Source organism: Filicampus tigris, chromosome 6 (genome assembly GCF_054856515.1).
Source record: "Filicampus tigris isolate MCC_2025a chromosome 6, RoL_Ftig_1.0, whole genome shotgun sequence".
Taxonomy (NCBI): domain Eukaryota; kingdom Metazoa; phylum Chordata; class Actinopteri; order Syngnathiformes; family Syngnathidae; genus Filicampus; species Filicampus tigris.
Window position 1 is genome coordinate 556,816 of NC_141222.1, and position 23,029 is coordinate 579,844.

General features: G+C 40.0%; 1 protein-coding gene across 4 annotated transcripts in view; it reads left to right on the top strand.

Annotated features, from left to right (window-relative positions):
* Positions 1–23,029, top strand: part of patl1 (PAT1 homolog 1, processing body mRNA decay factor) — a 167,978-nt gene that overhangs the window by 61,430 nt on the left and 83,519 nt on the right. For all 4 annotated transcript variants that reach the window (XM_086032429.1, XM_086032430.1, XM_086032432.1 and 1 more), the window contains exons 8-12: positions 1,934–2,035; positions 9,747–9,833; positions 18,266–18,483; positions 18,582–18,726; positions 19,510–19,627. In XM_086032429.1, coding sequence (XP_085888555.1) covers positions 1,934–2,035; positions 9,747–9,833; positions 18,266–18,483; positions 18,582–18,726; positions 19,510–19,627 — 670 coding nt within the window. The remainder of the gene's footprint in view (positions 1–1,933; positions 2,036–9,746; positions 9,834–18,265; positions 18,484–18,581; positions 18,727–19,509; positions 19,628–23,029) is intronic.

Here is a 23,029-nt window from a genome sequence, read left to right on the forward strand (position 1 = left end):
ATACACAGCATATATTATACATACATATATACATACATACATACATATATGCTGTGCATATATACATATATATGCTATGTATGCACGCATACATGCATGTATACATAAATGTATAAATACATACAGCATATGGTTGGTACATAGACTACGATATTTTTTGGACTATAAGCCGCACCTTGTATAAGACGCATCAACTATTTTTTTTAAATAATGAAAAAACTATATACCTGTATAAGCTGCACCTATGTTGAAAAATTTGATATTTACTGCATTTACATTTTAACCGTAAATGTTAATGTATGTACCTTTACAGATTCTTTCCTAACAGTGCCTTTTAACATGGCAGCAACTTTGCTGATTAAAACAGAACAGAACCAAGAGAAAATAAAGTACTTATCTACATTTCACTGCCGGCTGCCACTCCAGATTGTCAGTTAATTTCTGCAAACCACCAAATTTATAACCTAGTGCCTAGCGCCCTCGCCTGTTGAACTCCTCCACCTGCATTCACATCCTGTTAATGTCAATAGTACTGTATTGTGTTGTATTATAATTCCGGTTAGAGTACCTGTAGCGGTCGAAGAAAAATCCACTGAATAGCTGTACATTTATACAAACCTCATGGTTCAAAACCTAGGAAAAAAGTGGCAGTATCGACCGATGCCGATACCAGACTTTTGAGGGAAAAAAAAAATATATATATATGAGCATTTTTTTTCTTGTAATTCTAAAGAACTGCATACTCACTTGGATGTAAAACCATTGCTATCATGGCTTGGTCAGACTTGAAAACCTTTGTGAAACAGGAAAAAATAAAAAATAATATACACGAGGTATCTTTGAGAGAGATTGTGTCGGATTAATTACAAAAGCTACAGGACATTGCTATAAAAGTTTGTTTTGAGTATTTGTGACCCTTCCAAATTCACTTTTAAAACCAAAAAACAAGCAGGAGAAAAATCCAACAAGTTAAACTCCAAAACCCAAAATTGAACAGGGTTTGTTGTTGCGGTCCATTCCCCTTGTTCATGCTCGCTGCCGCTGCCGCTGCTGCCGACAGCGCCGCCGCCGCAAGCTGTTCACATGTTTCAACCTCAAATGTTTTATCAGGTTTGACGTATTGAACCTGGCCACTTTAGTTCCACCTCTTGCAACTTTCGCACCGCTAATTTTGCACTTAGCTGTTGTACTCGCTGGAGTTTATATGTTGAAGTACAGTAGTTCCATATCGCCGCCGACATTATTTCTCCTGTACCTTACTGTTTTTTTTCTCTCAACATGAAAAAGCAGTCCCACCATTGGTTAAGAGCGTACGCTCTTGGCCAATAGCGACGGCTAATACTGAACAGTCGCCACACACCAGTGTTGTGAATGAGCAAGATACAAGGCGCTGCATTCAATGTAAATTGAGCAGGATTTGTTGTTGCGGTCAATTCCCCTTGTTAATACTCGCTGCCGCCGCCGCCGCAATATCTTGGTGCTCGTTCACATGTTTTGTTCTCAAATGTTGCATCAGGTTTAACGTATTGAACCTGGCCACTTTGGTTCCGCCCCTTGCGACATTCCTTCTAGCTGGAGTTTCTGTGTTGAAGTAGTTAAATATCGCCGACATTATATGTCCTTTATATTTTTTTTATATTTATTTATTTAAAAAAAAATAAGAATCAGATTTGAGATTCGTTAGGAACCGGAATCAAATCGAAGAATCAGAATTGGAACCAGAATCGTCCAAATTCAAATGATGCCCAACCCTAGTCTTCAGCTAGCCAAACTAACCTCTTTGCCTCATTCATCTTTCTTGTTCTTGACAGACTCTTAATTTATCAATATTCCAAGAAGCTTTTTTACAATCATTTGACACTTGTTATTAAGTACTGTATGTTTTATCCACACTAGAACTCTTCTTTTTGTGTCTGTGTTTGTGTGTATGAAGATTCATCATCCCACAGCAGTTCATGTGAGAGCCCCGACCCAGCACAGATACCCTCCTCCTTTCCCTGAACGTTTGTCACCCAACACTCTGCTCAATTTCGCTGTGAGTTTTTTCTTGATGGGTTTTAATTCCACACTACTTTTCTGCGACATTATTAAATTTTAACACGAAAAAAATTAAGTATTTAGGAAATAAATCAGTTACAAAAAGAAATAGAGATGCTCAATTCACATTTTTTTCCAAGTCTGAGCCACTTGATTTTGAGTATCTGTCGGTAGCAAGCCCCCAATCCAATCATCTTCATTAATTAAGTCAAGTCAAAAAAATTCTGTACAATAATATGTTCTATGTAGCCTCACTAGTCTAGTATTCTGATTAATATTGCATTTGTGAAATGTGCATTAAGTGATTGGTCCTGATCTGAGCCGTGAGCAACTGTGATGTCATTTTCAGTTGACAGCAAGTGGCATAATGGCAGCCCTCTGAGATTGATAAAAACAGGTGGATATTGCTGCTGACTTCATATTGTACAAACTCAATATTAACTAGAGCTGCAAGCAGCTGTAAAGGTCCCTCGAAGCTCTGGCAACGTTGGGGCATCGGCACGTCGGGATGCTCGCACATCGGAATTGAATAATCGAAATTATCACGTGGATCAAGTTACAGCAGCTTTTGTAGTCAAGGTGAGTCCAAACTTTAAACTAAATTCAAAATGGCGGACTTCCTCTCAGGTTTAGTATATGGCTCCCATAGGCTTATTTGTAGGTCGCTTCCTGTTTCATATACTACCAAAATTTCGTAGGTGAAGCGTACAAACGGGGTCACTTTTAAAAAATATTCTAGGGGGCGGTAGTGAGCCATCTTTTAAAGATTGCATGATTGAATAATTAATTATTGATTAATTTACCAGGCCTTCTATGTGTGCAAAGTTTCATGAGTTTTTGTGCATATTTACATTCTCAAAATCAGCATTGTTTTTTTGGCAAACTGGGCGTTACCGCAACAGCTTTTTGCGATAAATCTCAAACTTTGTGTTTTAACATCATGAAGGCGTAAACACTCTTCCTAGCAAATATCAGGGCAATCTGGCTAACCTGCCAGGAGAAAAACATGAAAGAATAAAACATGTACTTCATTTAGCCAGTAGGTGGCGCTCTTACTACGATGAAAAGTTAGTTTGTAGATGTCTTCAGGTATAGACTCTCATCAAAAATTATCATGTGGATCACATTACAGCTGCTTTTAAAATCAATGTGATGCCGAGTTATAAAGTAAATTCAAAATGCCGGACTTCCTGTTAGGTTTAGCACTTGGCTCCAAGAGACTTTTTTGTAGGTCTTGACTTGATAGATATACCTGCAAATTTTCGTAGATATAGGTGAAACGTACAACCGGGGCTAATTAAAAAAAAAAAAACTCTAGGGGGCACTAACAAGCCATTTTTTAAACATTTGCGACGTAAAACAAAAAAAGGGATAATTTCACCAGGCCTGATGTGTATGCAAAGTTTCGTGATATTTCATGCATGTTTAGACCGTCAAAATTGGCCTAGTTTTATTTGTGAACTGCCCGTAGCCATGGCGACAGCTTTTAACGAAAAATCACAAATATCGCATTTTATCAGGAAGGTCTACAGAGTCTTCTGAGCAATTCTGAGGTTGAAATGGTTAACTGGCGAGGAGAAAAAGATCAAATAAATAATAAAACATGTACTTCCTTTCGCCAGTAGGTGGCGCTACCTCTACGATGAAACATAAGTTCGGAGATGTCTTCAGGATTCGACTTTTATCAAATGTCAGTAGTTTTTTAGAAGAAGATCATGTGGGTCAAGTTCCAGCAGCTATTGTAATCAGATTAAATTCATACCTTAAACGTAATTCAAAATGGCAGACTTCCTGTTTGGCTTAGCATATGGCTCCAAGAGACTTTTTTGTAGGACTTGAACTGTTACATATACAACCAAATTTTCCTTAATCTAGGTAAAAAGTACAACCGGGGCTGAATTTTAAAAAAAATTCTAGGGGGCGCTACTGAGCCATTTTTTACAAATTGCGCAAAAAAAAAAAAAAATATTGATTTCGCCAGGCCTGACGTATGTGCAAAGTTTCGTCAGATTTCATGCATGTTTATATATATATATATATATATATATATATATATATATATGTATATATATATATATATGTATACATATGTATACCGTATTTTCTATAAGGCGGACTTTTATACAAGCCGCACCCACTCTATTTAAAAGAAAAAAAAAAAAAAAAGAACAAAAAAAACAACAACGTATTTTCCGGACTATAAATCGTATTTTTTTTTTTCCATAGTTTGGAACACAATATTAGATTTTAACCATGAGACTTATATTTTGGAGCCACTTATGTGTAAACTTATTAACACATTATTACCTGGATATCATTTCACATGTTATTTTAACCCACATAAACAAACTTAAAGATAAATCCTAAAAGCTATTATAATGCATGAATAATTTAAATGGTTAAAATCTAATATTGTGTTCAATAAGTAATTAAAATAGTATGATAAAAAGACAATTTGACTGTCCATCAATCCATCTATACAAAATAGTTTACTGTTTCTTTAAAAGGCGTCGTGCCTGGCCATGGTCTTGCATCATCAGCCAGCCACACACATACACGCACGCACGAGAGCAGAGGAGAGAACAGATAATTACGACCGAATACAAAAAAACTTCTGGAGACTTGGAAACATTCTAAATGGTCGGCGATAAATAAAAGACTCCTTTAATCGATCTACGACCGTTTTGGTGAGTTTAAAGTTACCTTTCTGGTAATGCTACATGTGTGGATGTTAGCTAAATTATGTGTACTAAGTATTAAGTGTACTAAGTGCACAATTTTATTAATTTGATTTATATGGACACATTTATTTGTGTTACGCGGCAGAGAGCCTGGATTCAGAGAGGGGGTGAAGGGGGGGGGGGGGCGACTTATACTCCAGTGCGACATATGTTTTAAGACGCACCTATCTATGTTGAAAAATAGCGCCTGTGCACAGCGCGTCATCACTGACGTTGCTACCGGGGTAGTATATTGGCGCGCACTGGAGGCGACGTGACTGCTGTTCTTTCACACAAGACGAACCCGCTGTGTTTCTCGCTTGATTTAGACTGGCGAAATATATAAACATGGTGAACCGTTACTGTGTTGGGGGTGCAGCAATGTCACCCAAGATCGCAAAGGAGCAAAATTTAGAGTTTTTATAGGGTTCCTGCTTGGCGGAAGACAGAGGAAACCCTCGTTTTGAATATGTCAAAACAAAGTCGGATGGCTTGCTTATCAGCTGTAAGATGATAACATTTCACCATATACAACCTTCCATCTTGGGCGAGAGTATGCTGCATACATTTTCATTGCGGTAAGTTAAAAATAAAGTTTAGAACCCTCTTTCTTTCTCTCTTTTAGTCACATACGTGCATGCACTCAGTGAGTGGGGTAAAAGGAAAGAAGGAATGATCAAGACCACATACACCGTTAAAAAGGAAATAAGTATGTTCTTTTGTGTAGCTTAAAGTGACACTTAGGTCAGAATGGACATGTTTTTCACTCACAAGTTCAGTTTAATTTTTGATCAGGAAAATGAAACGTGCACACTCGCACACTGCTTCTTTGCGGTCCACAATGAGTACGTATGGGGCGTAAAGCACCAATCGGATATTTACAATGACTGAAGTGGAAATGAGTAATTGTGCACATTAATTTAACAAGGATTGCCACCAGTTTTGTCGACTATAGCTGTCTGATACTTTCTATATCGTCTTTGGGAGAATCGGAATACCAAATCTTCAACTCAGAACTACAGTGAGATCTTCTGTGTTGTCACATTTTCCCACACGCACATTCGCACACCCGTACCTCAAGCCGTTCATCCACTCAGTCTGTCCGCATGTATTTTGTTGGTTGGCCATCGCGGTGGGCTTGGGTGCGCGAAATGCGGCCACTGTCAGGCCATTTTCTCAAACTTTTCTCCAGCATCCCCCTATTATTCACAACTCTCCACCGTCAAACAGAGCACCGCCTTTATTTCCGGGTTTTGTAGCGTAATGTGTGGGGCGTCGCCGTGTAATGTCATTGAGACGTCATGGCGGAATACCAGGTTTTTAAATCAAATAATTGTTTTATTGTTTTTGAGCTGTCTACGGGCGCAGGGTTATGACTGGTTGACCACGGTTCGGGTCAAGCACGATCCGCGGAATGGTTGGTGAAAAAAACTAAAAAGAACTACGCATTCACATTAAGGCAGCATGATTAGTTCATGTTCATTGTAATAGCAGCAGAGGAAGTTGAAAACCCTTGTGGATCATAGTCAACAAACATGCCGCCTCTACAAAGGCTAACTTCAAAATAAAGCTGAACAAATAATACATTGAGTCATTGATGCCAATGCAATAATAGCCTTAGTAGACTTACTTTGAAGTTTTACCGCATGGTGGCGTAATGGCTAACTTGACTTTAGCTTGCCTTATCACAGCTTTTTTATTTCCCACAATATGTTAATTGCTTTTTCACACATTACTGTATATAACAATACAGTAACAACAAATCAAAAAATAAAAGAGCAAACCAAACAGACAAAACAAAACAAGAAACAAACACACATAAAACAGGCAACTCCACAATATATTACAGCACAATAGGTGGCTGTGCTCCCCATTGGCCAACAAAGTTCAGTAAAGACTTCCATATTTCCTCAAACTCCTCTGCTCTCCCTCTCATGATGCAAGTCAATTTTTCCAATGCGATATTATTCGTCAGCTATTTTATCCAATGATCCTATGAGGGTAGTTCCATTTTTTTTTCCCAAAATATTGCAATCAGCCTCCTGGCCTGCAGCAGTCCAAAGTCAATCAAATTATCTTTACTTGTGCAACTCAAGTCTTTTGGGTAGATACACAGTACAAAAACTGTTGCCAGGTGAGGTATATTAATTCCAACAAGTATTGACATTACCTGCCTTACTCGTCTCCAATACCTTTGTAACATAGAACATTCCCATACACAGTGAAAAAGGAAACCCCGTTCTTTTAAGCATTTAATACAGGTGTCTGATATCAGAAGACCGATTCAATTTTACAGGTGTAATGTACGTTCCCATCAATCATTTATATTGCAGTAACCTCAATCTTGTGTTAACAGTTTATTTCTGGGCTTTAAGACATGCTCTGTGCCATTCTTCCTCTGTTACAACCTCCTCGAAGTCAGAGTTCCACGTCTGTAATCTACCAGTGAAGGGTTCGTCATCACAGGTTACTAAAAGGGAGTAGTATAAAGAAATCAGACCTTTATCATCACTGTGTGAGTGTCATATGTATCAAATTGGAAATTGGAGGTTCTAAGTTAATTGTTTATGTTTTGAGCATATGAAGTGTTTTTTTATGGATTTGATATTCTTGAATAAGTTCTTCAAAGCAGTATGCCGTTGTTCACATATAAATCTCCCACACTTCCGATACCCTTTTCTGCCCACATCTTAAAGCCCCCTCAACCCTTCCAGGAACAAAATTTAAGTCCTCCCCACAAAGGAGCAAAGCGGGAGATTGGAGCGGTATCTTTAATATGTTGCTTTATACCAGACATCAATAAAAATTTTCACAAATTGATTTTTTTTTTAATTTATTATTTTTTTTTTTTTTAGGGCTTTAGGGTCTGCTGAATATAGATAGATCTCTAGGGGAAGCACCAACACCAATTCTTGTTCAATAGCCAACCATGATGGGCCCATCTCATTTGTAGAATAAAACACCATAGTGCGCAATTGAGCAGCCCAGTAATACCATTTTAAATTCGGAAACCGTTGTCTCCCGCTCTCATATGGGAGGTAAAGTAGCCGCAGTCCCAACCGGGGTTTTTTTACCATTCCAAATGAATGTACTAAAGATACTGTTAATAATACTTAAAAATGTATTTGACAATGGCAGAGGAATTGGTTTTGTTCCCTCCATATTTCAACCAAATTTAAATCAGCTATCTACTGCTTGATTGACTTCCTAGTCTGAGTCTTCGAGGTGTCAAGGCCTGTAGAATGATCCATTGTGGGGTTCAAAGTACAGTTGAGGTCTCCCCCGACAATATAACTTCCAGATAATGTAGACAAAGTCAGACAAAAGTCTTTGAAGCATTTAGATTGTCCTCATTAGGTCCGTACAAGCATGCCAAGTTCAACTTAAGGAAAGTATTTTGCCTTGAACAATTACATATCTACCTCCTCGGTCGTGTATTGTTTTGCTCACTTGAAATGACATGTCCTTGTGGATCAAAATAACACCTCTAGCGTAATTGTTATATAATGCATGGAACACCTGTCCGGGCCATTGATTGCTAACATATTTCATGTCTGAGGGTGTCAAATGATATTTTTGAAAAAATCTTCTCTAATATGCACAATGTAATCTACACATTCAAAATGTGGTATGCACCTGCAATGGAAAAAGCGTGAAAACTTGATTAGCATCCAACTTTAGCCAGCACGGGAGCATCTCGTGAACATATTCCAGCATCGAATGGTTTCTCTCTGCGTCCTCTCGCAGTCCAAACAGTCGTAAATTATTTCGTCTACTGCGATTTTCCAGTTCATCTGTTTTCGATTCAAGAAAAGCAATGTGTTTCATAGCTTGAGAAAGGTCAGCCTGACTTTTTTCCAACTGTTCTTCCGCTGACACGATCCGATTTTCAGCTTCCTCCATCCGTGTAGCATTAGCGGCAACATTCTTCTTAACTTCCGAAACATTGCTTTCCAAAGCGACCACCAAGCTCATTTTCTCCAAACGTTCCTTAATATTGTCATGTCAATATGTTGTCATGCTTGGATCCAAATCCTCCGAATTCAGCATGAAACTCGCTCCGAAGTGACTTTAAGCGCGGTCACTAGTTCTGACATATTCACATCATCCTCGTCATTTTGTTCGCTCGGCGAGCCACTTTTTGGCTTCTGAGCGCCGTGTTTTCTGGTGAATGTATCACAGTCTTTGACTGGGTTTGCTTATACATATTTCTACGTCGACAAAAAAAAAGTATATATTGGGTCACAAAGTAGTTTTAATGCAGGGTTGTACAGAGACAAAGAACTAAGCAGCCATCTTGGATCGCGGTTCCACAGAGCCCCCTGCCTTATTGCAGTTTTAATTGACATTACATATTTGCCACTAACATCAACACAGCGCCATGCCAAAATCATATTCAGTCGCTAATCCTGTATCATATTATAGCCAAAGGTACAATCCTGGTGGATTAATGCATCTTTTAAATCCTTGTTGTTGTTGTGCAAAGTGAAGGTCAGTGGCCATGATTCTCTTTGCTGCTGCTTCTTTGTCTTCTTCTTCTCTCATCTTTTAAAGACATCGATGAAGAACCACTCTAGCCGGAAGTAGTCATGGCAATTTATTTTCGCTTTGCACAATAACAACAAGGATGTATGGATGCATATTAATCCACCAGGATTGTACCTTTGACTACAATGTGACACATGACTTTATTGAAGGTAAGCTGTATTAACTCAATCGTTCACAAAAACTTTAACATAATTATTTGCCGATGTTTCGTCATCCTGTTTGCTGTCGGTGGCAGAGCGTGCTTTAATCCCTGTTTACCGGTCGGTAATAGTGGTTCATTTCATGGTTCCCCAAATTCATATGAAAAAAAACTTTATCAACTTTTTATTTAGTTAACATTACAATTGTTTCATTTTTGTCACTAAAAACTTTCCATCGTAAAGAGAACAATGTAAATCTACCCCTATTTTTTGCCTTCCCCTCATGCCCCTCCACCACAAGAACTCGCCATTGTGTCGTGGACCATTTCCTCCAGGAGTCAGTCCAGTGCTGTCACAGATTCAAAGAGCGCACCTTCTGAACTCTCAGGTCAGTGATACAGCTATATGTATAATGTTTGTTTAAAGACAAATAATAATCTGTTTGCAGCAAGGTTTTTAATGATCATGCAGCACCGCGGTAAAGTATTTCATGAGGGATGGGTACAGAGTCCCGGTACTAGCCCCAGTACTAAACTGGCCCCGGGGCTGAATTTTTTAAAACTGCAGTGTCAATAAGTTATAAAATCTATTGTTTTCCTTGCTTTTAAATTGACAGTTTTAAATAATTGGTACTGACAACAAAGATAATGATGGCGTGATTCAACATTTTGTTAACATACAACAGTTTTTCTTCAAGCATTTTTATTCGACATTACAACGAATTTAGAACAATATAGAATAACACGGTGAACTACTAAAAATGGACCACTCAGGAATAATGAATGCAACTTGAAATGTAAACATAATTTTATTGTTGTGATCCTACACACTAGGGCTGTGCAATTAATCAAAATACTATTACAATTATTATTACACTCATAAAAACGATTATTATGTAAAAATAATAAATGTTTTTTGCAAATTGAAATCATATTTGAATTTATACATTTGCACTTTTTAAAAATGTTCTAACTAATTTTATCAATGTTGTTTAGTCCAAAAGGAACTTACATAATTATAGTGTTTCAAAGAAATGTATTTTTATATTTTTTACGTTTAAACATTTTCTTGTTTTGTACCAAAAAATAAATGATCGTTTGAATAATCATGATTTAAATTATTTCCAAAGTAATCGTGATTAATATTTTTGTCATATTCGAGCAGCTCAAGTACATATGGCATTATCATCGCTGCTTGCAAATGTGCATGATCAAAAGATGACACGATTGATTGTTGCTTTCGTCCGGTGGCTGCCGGCTAGTTATTAGCGGTAAAACTGTATAATACAATACATTAGAATACAATTTTATTTATATAGCGCATTTCACAACAGCTACAGCTGTAACAAAGCACTTTACATACAAACAACTAAATAGCCACAATACAACAAGTGAAATCAATCATTTAACACAAAGCACTATGTACAATAGACACCAGAAAACAGCAGAAAATGTGTCAGTCTCAGGTTAGATCAAAAGCCAACGAATAGAAATGTGTCTTCAAATGGGTTTTAAAAATGGACAGAGAGGGGGCTTGCCTAACATCCAATGGAAGGTCATTCCACAGGGAAGGACCAGCAACAGAGAAGACTCGATCCCCTCCGAGGCTCCGCTTAGTCCTCGGCACCTCGAGCAGCGCCTGGTCCGCAGACCTGAGGCTGCGGGAAGTTGTGTAGGAGTGGAGAAGCTCGGAGAGGTATGCCAGGGCGAGGCCATTTAATGACTTAAAAACCAATAGAAGAATCTTAAATTGAACCCGAAAGTGCACTGGGAGCCAGTGAAGGGAGGCCAGAATTGGTGTTATGTGCTCCATCTTCCGGGATCCAGTTAGGAGGCGAGCAGCAGCGTTTTGGACCAACTGGAGACGTTTGAGAGAGGACTGGCCAACTCCAAAATAAAGTGCATAACAGTAATCTAGCCAAGATGTAACAAAGGCATGGATTACTGTTTCTAAGTGCTGATGGATGAGAAAGGAGGGGCTTTACCTTAGCCAGCTGTCTAAGGGGAAAGAAGCTGGACCTTTCAACAGTGCTGATTTGCTGATCCAATTTAAGATCACTGTCCATTTTGAAACCCAAGTTTGAGACTTGGGACCAAACACCATAACTTCTGTTTTCTTTTCGTTTAAATTTGGTGAGATCTAGGCTTTGATGTCCTCTAGGCAGGACAAAAGAGGTCTTAAGAGAAGGTGTCTTTTTTGCTCAGCGGGATATAGGTTTGACAGTCATCCGCATAGCAGTGGAAGGAAATACTGTGTTTTCTAAGGATGGAACTCAGGGCAGCAAATACAACGAGAACAGCAAGGGCCCAAAAATAGAACCCTGTGGAACACCATACGATAGAGGGGCAGAGTGGGACTCAGAGAACCTAGGCTAACAGAAAACGTCCTGCCAGCTAAATATGATCGAAACCACTCTAGAGCGCTTCAACTAATGCCCACTTGATGTTTGCAAATGAGTCTAAAGAATACTGTGGTCTTCCGTATCGAACGTTGCAGTCAAATCCAATAAAACCACACATACATAGTCCCCAGTGTCATTTGCCAGGAGGATGTCATTAAAAACACGTAACAGGGCTGACTCTGTGCTATGCATCTTCTTGAAGCCTGACTGGAAAACCTCCATGACATTGTGTTCATCCAAGAAATATTTTAGCTGAGTAACTGAGTGCACCACTTTTTCCAAAATGTTAGAAATAAAACACATTTGGGAAATCTGTCTAAAATTTGACAGCACACCTTGATCAAGGTCAGGATCCTTAATCAGGGGTTGCACTACAAACATGTTTAAAATGTTGGGGGACTACACCAGAAGACAGGCTGCTGTTTATAATGGCTAAAACCGAATTTCCAATACTCGGGAGAATATCCGTAAAGAACTGTGGAGGAACGGAGTCATGCGGGGAGCCATATGGCTTAATATGGCAAACCACTTTGTCCAAAAATGTCAAAGAAACCGCCTCAAACGAATCGAACACTGCTGAACAAGGAACTTGGACAGAGGGGTCAAATGTGACGCTCGAAACAAGAGCCCTAGCTGTAGCAACCTTGTCTACGAAAAACTGCAAGAATCTATCGCACATTTCAGGGGATGAGTCTAAGCAAATCGGTTGATGGGGCTTCAGTTCAGAGTCAACTGTTTTAAATAGAGCTCATGAACCAGACATGACAAGTGAGCTCTCTTGGACTCCTTCACCTTTCCCTGGTAACGATGGCAGCAGTCTTATCAAACTTTAGGATTTGATAAGACTGCAGGCTGTCTCTTTTTCCTCCTGCGGTCAGCTCTGCGGCATTCCTGCTGAGCTTCACGAGTACTCTCATTAACCCATTAAGGCCTAAAGCGCCTGGCTCAACAGCTCCCCAAAACCTAATATTCTGTTACAAAGACGTCAATATTGTCATTGTCTACAAATCATATCATATCACGTTTGACTGGTTCCACTGCTTCAAAGTCCACAAGCGCGTCGTCTATATATCACTGCCGTTACTTATTTCAGAGGTCCCGGCGATCGACGGCGTCTGCCATTAGCCTACGGCTCAAAAAAATTCTGTGACATCCTCCACGGTCTCGCAACACTGTCACGTGTATATACTGATGCATTAAATTGGCTAAGAGATGGAGAATTTGATTAAAACAAGACATAGACGTATTCGCTCTCCCAGCTTTAAAGGTAGTAAGACGCAAAAGGCGCTTGCCCCCGGTAAAACCTGAGGTTTCTATCGGTAGAAACACGGTTATGCGCTCTCGTCCTTAATGGGTTAAACCATGGCTCCGGTCTAATTTTTTGCTGCATATTTTTTAATGGAGCCACAGAGTCCAAGATGTTAAGGCAGGATGAATGGAACTAAGTGATGAGTTCCACTGGGTTTGAAGAGGCAATACAAAGCCGGTCGAAGGCATCAGAGAACCGACGAGCAGTGAGGGGGTTAAAAACCCAGCCCCTGTGCTCGCTAGCATATTAGCTCTGACAGCACTGGAAAGCATTACATCAAAGAGCACAGTCATACAGTATGATTAGAAAGCACGTTGTCCAATACTTTCAAATTTAAGACCGATATATCAAAAGCAAGGACACGGTCCAAAGTGTGTCCTTGCTTCTGAGTGGAGCCAGACACCCACTCACCAAATTGAAAGAGTCAATTAATCTTAAGAAATCCTTTTCCAGTGTTTTTTCAGGACAGCACACATGAATATAAAAGTAAGCCATAAATAGGAATGTGATCATATAGCAGCATGAATTTGGCAAGAAGATTCGAAAAATCATTGAGAAACTCCTTGTTATATTTGGGAAGACGGTAGATGACAACGCAGAGCACAGGAACAGCACTGGTAACTTCAAAGAAAGTGCCCTCAAAGTTGGTGAACGATGTGGTGAATATACACTGTTTACATTTAAAATTGTTTTTAAAAACAGTTGCCGTTCCACGACCTGTAGTTCTCTGAGCGTCCAAGTATGAACATGCAGGCGGTAATAGTTCGAGCATCGCACTGCACTCACTGGCGCCAGTCCAAGTCTCCGTCAGGCAGAGGAAATCCAAGTCTTTGGAAAGAAATAGTTCCCTCTGGATAAACGATTTGTTTGTCAACGACCGGTTTATAATTGATAATTTCTTCTCAAGATTTCTCACATTTGATGACAGTCATAGCCTGAAGACATCTACGAACCTTTACCGTACTGCTACCGCCACCTACTGCCTAAAGAGAATGTGATTTATTTATTTATTTATTTATTTCAATGTTTTCCTGCCAGCGGTTAACCAGATACACGTAGGGATGGGCACCGAAAACCCTGACTCGGGTGGAACCGGGCCCATCATTCCGGTACGACCGATTATGGAAAAAAAAAAAAGCCCCGGGCTCCTGCCGCCAAAGCTGCGTCGCAATAGCAGCTCGAGTGGGGGCGAGCTTCCGTGGTCCTCTCGGTCAGCCTCTCCGCTTGCTTCATACCGGCCGGCAAGCGGGGGCGGCGGCGGCGGCGACTACGGGCATGCGCCCGGCCCTTCCCATGGATATCCACAGCGGCGGTAGTCGCTGGGACACCGCGGTGGCAGCAGTTGCCCTTTACGGGTTCGGTGATCCTTCCCGGGCTGGCCCGTTTGGCTCATTCGGCCACCGCCTAGCCATACAAGTGACGCGATGCAGCTTATGACCCAAAAGTCCGAATCGGCTAAGTACGTCTAATGACAACACTGAGCCAACAAGTTCAACGCACAAATGCACATATCCAGCTAATATTTAGCTTATGGCATATGCAGCTGCAGCATATACATAAATACTGTACATACAGATACATCCTATGGTTAGATAGACTGCTTGGATTAGATCGACTTTCCTTCCATATGATGAAAATTAATCTGATGTACTTCATTTTCAAAAAAAATTTGAATTCCAATGTCCAAGCATCCCAATGTGCCAGTACCCCAACGTAGCCGGGGTTGCGAGGGCCCATTATAGCTGCTTGCAGTTCTGGTCTTCCACTGGGTCCCCACAAGGATGTGTTTCCTCATCGCTTTTATTTGTTTTATATACAAATGAGTGCCAGAGTCATCAAAGGGATAGACTTATCGTCAAATGTGCAGATGAGTCTGTAATTGTGTCACTTTTAAACAATGATGACCTTGATCATGGTAATGTTGTTAATGCTTTTAGCGATTGGTGTGATCATTCTTTCTTAGAGATCAATGTTTCTAAAACAAAAGATTTTAGATGGAAGTCTTCCCCTCTCCCTCCTATCCTTATCCACGGCCAGCCTGTGGAGGTAGTGGAAAATTACGAATACAGTGATCCCTCATTTATAGCGGTTAATGGGGACCAGAACCCGGCGCGATAGGTGAAAAAATGCGAAGTAGAGTCGGGCTTATTATTATTATTTTATATCATGTTTATTTTAAAGTTTTATATTGGGGGATTTACGCCTCTATTACGCTGACAGACAGACATTGTTCCCACACTTTTAAATACTTGTTATACAATAAATGTAACGTTAAAAATGAAAAATGAAGAATAAATACCAAACTGCGGGTTGTGAGAGAAATTGTGCTTCAACCACGGCAGCGGGCGATTACGATGGAAAGTTCGTTAATAACTATGTTCAAGTTTACATTTCCATCATAAAATTGACTTACCTTAACTAGAATGCTGTAGTGTATTTTATCCTGCACTTTTAAACGCTTGTCGTCGTTGTGCAAAGTGAAAGTAAAAGTTCTTCTTAGTTGCCTCCCTAAGAGAGGAAGAAGTCGTTGCCTCCTACTTATTTTAAAAACGAAGAAACACGGTCCCCGGAGGCAATCATGCCTTAACTTTATCTTTGCACAACAACATCAACAAGGCCCTTTGGATAAAGTGCAACGCGGGATTGTAGTTAAGGTAAGATGTTTTAAGACAAACTTAAGACAAAACTAACAAACACTTTCACACTTCATTTGCCGATGTCTCATCTTCATTGCCACAACTTGTAAACTATCCTGTGTGCTGTGCTCTGCGCGCTCCCCTCATAACTTATGAAGACAGCTGTTTACTATCCTCTTATGCGGCTTGACTCTAACTAAATGATCATCACATTTGAATAACGTTAGGAGTTTCCGAACATAACATTGTTTGTTTCGTTGTCATTGTCGCGCTGAGCACATTCGTGCTTGCAGGGTGGCCGAGCGCGCTCTGCTCACAACATGTAAACATAGCTGCCGAACGTCACATTTGAATAACGTTGAGAGTTTGCAAACAGAACATTGTTCAAAAGTGCTGTTAGTTTGTTAGCGTGGACGAGACTAACGAGAGGCTTCAATGATGCGCAGCCATCAGCTCGCGGGATAAATCCACTTGAGCAATATAGCTGCTGATATGGCAGAGTTGTTTCATTTGTAATTTGTTATGAATGCTTTTGAAAAATCCGCAATGCACTGAAGGCGCGAAAGTTGAAGCGCAAAGTAGCGAGGGATCACTCTACTTAGGGATAACTCTTGACACCAAGCTAACCTTTGATTCTCATATTGATTCGGTTTGTGCTAAGGCCCATCAGCGAATAGACTTTTATAGGAAGCTGAGAGGTTTTAATGTTGATTCTGTTTTCATGAAAATGTTTTGTTCTTGTTTTATTGAGGCAGTTTTAAGATTTTATTTTATCTGCTGGTTTGGATCCCTTGTAAAAACAAAAAGTGCTTGCAACAAATTGTTAAGGTGTGCAGTAGGATTGGAGGCCTGAATCTCCAGGAACTTTCCTCTCTTTATCGAGCGAGAGTAGCAGCAAAGGCCCATTCCATCATAACAGACTGCAGTCTTCCTTTGTCTGCTGAATATAAACTGTTGCAATCAGAGCACAGATTCCATATGCCCAGGTACAGGACAAACAGATTTAAGAACTCATACATACCAGTTTCCATTGCCCTTTGAAATATTATGGCATAACACTGAATACTTTGCATATGGTTTGTGTGTGAGTGGATTATTGATGTTGTTTTATGTTGACTGCTGGCTGTAAAAGGAATTGCCCCTTGGGGATAATAAAGTTCGCCTTGACCTTGACCTTGACCTTGTCCTCACAGCATAGCTTTAATTCAGCAACACTTTAGGGTTTTCAAGCACAAAGGGCGTTTCTATCATATCTGATGGATTTAATCTGGATTTTTATGAGGCCTTCAAAAACAATTTTGTCCTTTCTTTTTCTGTCCAGGTAATGACCAATCACAGCTCACCTATTTTCAAGGTTTAGTCATGTGACATTTGCAGGCTCAGCCCTTAAGCTCAGTGATGTCATTTTCAGTCGACAGCAAATGGGAAAATGGCCACTTCCTGAGATGGATAAAAGCGGATGGATTTTACTACTAAATTTGTATTTCACAAAGGCAATATTTATCAGAATCCCGAGTTTAGACCAGTGGGGCTGCATAGAGCACATTATTGCAAAGAAAATGTTTGACTTGGCTTTCATTTTAAGACTTCTGGCATGTTAACATCTCTATTGACAAAATAAGTCAAACATCAAACAAGAATTGATTTCATCGTGAGATGCCACAGAGGAAGCCACTGCAGTCCAAAAAAATATAGCTACAGGTTTGAAGTTTGCAAAAGTGTGTCTGGATGTTTCACAGCACTTCTGACAAAATGTTATTTGGGCAGGTGAAAGTTGAGTTGTATCGAAGGAACATACAATTCTTACGATCATCAAAGCCTTTCCCAGTTGCGAAATATGGTGGAGGGGGTGTCATGATTTGGGACTGCTTTGCTCATTTAGCGACTGGAAAAATGAATTCCCAAATTTATCATTTTGCTGGATAACTTAAGACTGTGTGTCTAGAATGGATGATACACAAGGACATTGACCCAATGGACAGAGGTAAAGCCTTCTGGGATGCTCCAGTCAGCCTTGTGACCTCAACCCAATTTGGATGCGGCACATCAGGAGAGTTATTTACACAGACATCACAAGAATACTGCCTAACTAACACTGTTTTGCAAAGAGAAACGTTCCAAAATTAATTCTGTCCATTGTGCAGGTCTCAACTACAGTAAACCGTTGGTTCAGGTTATTGAACTGCTAGGATGCTCAACTAAATCTGATGGTTCATATCATTTTTACACCATGCATTGTGATGTTAACATGTTGTGTTCAGTAAAAACTTGTTTATTATGAGATGAAGAAAGCAGAGGTCGTTGTTGTGATGAATAAATGAAGATCATATTGTATGACCATTTTTTAAAATCCATTTAATTCCAAAGGGTCCACGTTCTTTCTTGCATTTGTGTGCATGTGTTGTATGTACTGCACCATATGTACTATCCTGTATGTATGACCTTATTTACATCATACACTTCCCTGTTTCTAGGTGGCCGGAGTTCCCCGTGGTGGTCCGGTGCCTCCTTTGTTACCAGCTGGTGGTGGTTTCAGACCATTTTTCAGTGGCCCACACCCTACACACGGTCATCGAATGGGGCTGCATCCTCATGGCCACCCCAACCACATGTTACCTATCAGGCATAACGCCACTCATCTCCATCCTCAACACAGACGCATCCTTACCCAGCGCATGCAAAACAGAGGCGGGTATGTAATCGTCTATAGTGCAAATGTGCTTTTAACAATTCTAGGGCTGGACTGTCTCATAAAACCAATCCGATTTGTACTATTTTATCACCCTCAAGAGACCGAAGCAGAACAGGAGGGGATTGGCACAGCAGGGACCCATACAGTAACCTGATGACTCAGAAAGAGAAGGAATGGGTCACTAAAATCCAAATGATGCAGCTTCAAAGTACTGACCCTTTCTTGGATGACTACTACTATCAGGTTTGTTAGGATGTAATAGTATTGTCTTTGCATTGTTGTCCACATACATTTACAGGAATTTACACTGGCTGAAGCGGGCAGTATAGACCATTGATTCCGGTCAGAGAATCAGGAGAATGGAAGATATTGAATGCTTTAATGGCATCAGGTTGCACCAAATCTGAGTATATATGTGCATGTGTATGTGTGTATGTCTGAAACAGAAATAAACAATGGGCTTGAATTAAGCATACATTTACATTACAACAACAGATACAAGGGCTATAATACTGCCCGCCGCACTGTCGCGACACTGTTCTTTTTTTAGCATAACTCATCCTCGTAACTCGTGACATTGCAAACGCTTAAATACTCACAATGAAAATCGCGTGAACCACGAAATAAAACACATTTAACATATTCTAAACAGGTAGGTTATAGTTCACATAAACAGAGTACCTACTTTGTCTCAATCAACGCACACCAAAGAGCGCTGTCAGAGGAAAAGGAAGTATCGGAGGAAAAGGAAATGCCACCCCTTGAGAGACACACCGAAAAACGCACCAAGGCGGAACCAAACGTTGGTTCCCTCCAGTCTCTCTGACAGTGTGTACTGTATTGTCTATACAGTGTAGCCGTTGCAGTTCTGTAGTTTACCGGTATAATTTGACGACATCTTCTTGGAATGCAGGCCTCTGAAATCACACGAAACTTCAGTTTTATTTAAATCCAGGCCAATCAATCTGTGCTGTAATGTACTGTGTTTATTCTATGATCATAATCCATCCTTGTATTGTTATATAGCACTACTATGAAAAGATGGAGAAACGTCAGGAAAAAGAGAGAGACAGCAGTAAAAAAGAGCACACTACCAAGCTCATCACTCCACAAGTTGCCAAGATTGAACACACCTACAGACCAGGTACATTTAAACACCAACAGAACCTGAACAGAAGCCTGTCCTGCAGGTACACTCACACTCTCTCCCATACTTATCTCCCCTCCATGTCAGGATGAATTTTTGTCTGGCAGCATTGATCAAACTTATATAAAGGTGTGGCTTATATATGTTTTGTTTCATTTTTTTTTTTTTTTTTTTTAATGGAGTAGGTGTGGCTTATATAAAGGTGCAGCTTATAGTCCGGAAAATACGGTAGTTACCATTTTAATTAATTTGTTCACATAAGATGTGCAATGAAATTTAATGATCAGTGATTGCAAAAAAATTAGCTTTTGAGAAATATATTAACAGTATGCTCATACTGTAGTTCATTATTGCCCTATGAGAGGTCCACGTACCCCTAGGGGGTATGTGAGCACATTGTGGGGGGTACGTGGAAACATTGTATATTTCCCAGATCAATAACCTGTGGCACAGCCACTCCAAAATCACAACAGCCGTGTTTCAACTCAAGTGTCTCATTAAAACCCGGGTAACTGATTAAAACAAAGTCAAACCACTATAATGGGTCTGAATGTTATTCTTGTTGAGTGGTGTAGTGATAATGCATTGATTTATTTTGTTATGCTTTGTCGGATGAGAGAAATCCAAGCCTGGATTGGTTTCCCAATTTGCAATTTGACGGTGTTTGAAATAATAGCGTTAACAACTCTTACGTTCAATAAAAAGCCAATGGAAGCAGTATCTTAAGGACAATCTTCCCACAACCCACTTTGGGCATTTGGGAAGCTCGCTGAGGTCAACTTGAGTCAATCTACACTTTACAAGATGTTTGGTCATGGTTTCATCATTGTTGGTGTGAAAGTTGGGTGCCAAGCAACTTTAATTGATAGTTTAGTGTCGTTGCGGCGATTGGATTTAGCACTATCACCTGGGGTTGTCAAAAAAATGGATACCTCTATATTAATCTATATTAAATGTAGTATAGACTCAAGTTATCCAATTGCTTTGGTATTGATACTTTTAGTATTTCGGGTATGCCGCTGATGAGTCGGGAAGTATTATTGTGTATGGCTACTACTGAGCGTATATCGGGTTGCACCAACAAATAACTCCTTGAGGACGTTGCAGCTAAACACTACCTGGGAAAATATCCTTCACACTAAAGCTAACGGTTAGCTTAATCTATTTTTACATCTATCGGGGCTGGTTACTAGCGAGCATTTGTCAGATTGCACCAACAAATACAGTAAAAGCTTGGCGAAGCTGTGACTTTAGAAAACATCCGTAACACTAAAGCTAACGGTTAGCTTTATCTATTTTTCGACCATCGTGGCACTTTTAGCAAAGCTTGTCTCCATTTTACACATATGTTGTACTGTTGTTGTCAGACAGAGACAAGCCCACACGGAGAAGTATAAAGTTAAACATGGTCTGATAAAGCAGTACATCCGCAAATAAAGCTTGCTCCACAAATAGAGTTCCAATTTCTTCCAATTTCACAGTCCAGCCATTCAATCCCAGGAACTTATTTATATTTTTTCAAACGTTAGTGTAAAAGAGGGTCTAAAAATGTCTGGCAGTGAATGAGTTAATGTTTACAAAAATGTAAGACAATAAAATTTCATTTGTTTGCACTGTTACAAACATATCTTGATTGTTGAATTGATGAGCGATACCTATTTAAAAATTCAACCTAAAAATAGTTCATTAAAGGTGATATTTTTTTTCCCACAGTGGTATCGAAATCGGTATAGAGTATCGAGTAATTTTTGCTAGTATCGAATCGAGGTTAAACATTTAGTATCGTGACAACACTACTATCCCCACTAGTTGTGTCATTAGCACAGTCATTTACAACAAACGTAGCACGAATTTATAAACTATTAGGCGCCAGTGTGTCTGGAACCACTGTTTGAAATAGGCCACTTTGGATTCTGCATCAGTTGGTAACGCGTATGCACTAAAGTTGAATTCAAAACATCAATAACCCGTTAAAGGGACACTTGGATGAGCTTAACATTGGCACTTATAATAGGTTTGCATGTATAAATTAAATCAGTACTAAAATGCCCACCTCAAAAGACTTTTTTGTGATTCGGTTTCCGACAAATGTTTTTGGGGCGTGGCTTATGTTATGTTTTCGGTTTCAGCTGTCTACGTCACGGGAGGGTGCCAAGCGTGGTAATATTGCTTGCTTTGTCAGTTCTGTTGTCTAAAACGGCGACCGATCGCCACCAACATGCAAATGCACATTACTACTTTTGTCCACTTCAACCTGTGAAAGTATAAAAGTGTTCTGCACAATAGTTTGGATTTATCGACATAAAATGTGATCTCATCATGATCACCTCCACAAAATAAAAAATACCGTGGCGATTGCTTCTCCACTTTTACAAGCTGAAGCGGACAAGAGCACGAATGCGCACATGAACCCCGACTGGTTATATTTCGGACATTTAGCGACGCTAAACTCTCAGGAGAGAGACGGCGGCTTGCAGCAGCAGCAGGCAGATTGCAGCTTTACGCCCCCCTCTTCCCTCTCCGGCTAAAGGTAGGATAATGTGACGGCTAATAGTAACAACTAGCTTCAGGTCGTTAAAACAAAAGGTGTTAGCACAACAACATTAGCTCCTTACTCTGCGTCCAGCCTGCGTCGATCTTCAAGTAGCGGGGTTGCCTCCCAAGCAGTCGAGTGCGTTGTCAGAGAGAGAGCTGCCAGAGAGTGAGGTAAGCCCTCATTGAACATTGTTCAGCGAACAAAAAGTTCCAGCGGGGCTGACTCCACAACTGAGTGTGGCCGCATTGGAATGTACCTTTTCGGCTGATTACGTTCCAAATTGGACGGCGTGTTGTCGGTCGAGAAAATGGGGCCATTCCTCATCCAAATAAATGTGCATGTCTACTCATTTCCACTTTAGTCTCTGTAAATATCCTGACTGGTGTTAAATGCCTCGCTCGTCCTAACCGTGATCAGCAAAGAAGCAGTGTTTTTTTTGTTGTTTTTTAAGCAAAGAAGCAGTGTGCGCTGGTCCCAGCCTATGTAGCTCTGCTCACATCCTCATTTCCTTCTAATATAAATCAGTCACGGAGAGGTTAATCCTTTTGATATGTTGAAGTGTGCATTAGTAGAGATGTCCACATACATTTTGGTGCCAATTGATAGCCGTTTTTGGACGTTATGAGCAATGAAAGTACAATGATTTTCAATGGAGGGTTTGGAATCGGTTACTCCCGTGACTCCGGCCGAACAGGGATAGAACGCTAGGGGGCGCAGCCATTCTCCTCATTAACAAGGGGTGTTATTCATGGAGTCACTTATTTCCTAATTTCTCCCAAATTTATTGATAAAATAGAAAATGACAACTCTTTGCATTTTCCTGATCAAAAAATATATAAAATGAACTTGATATGGCTATCCCC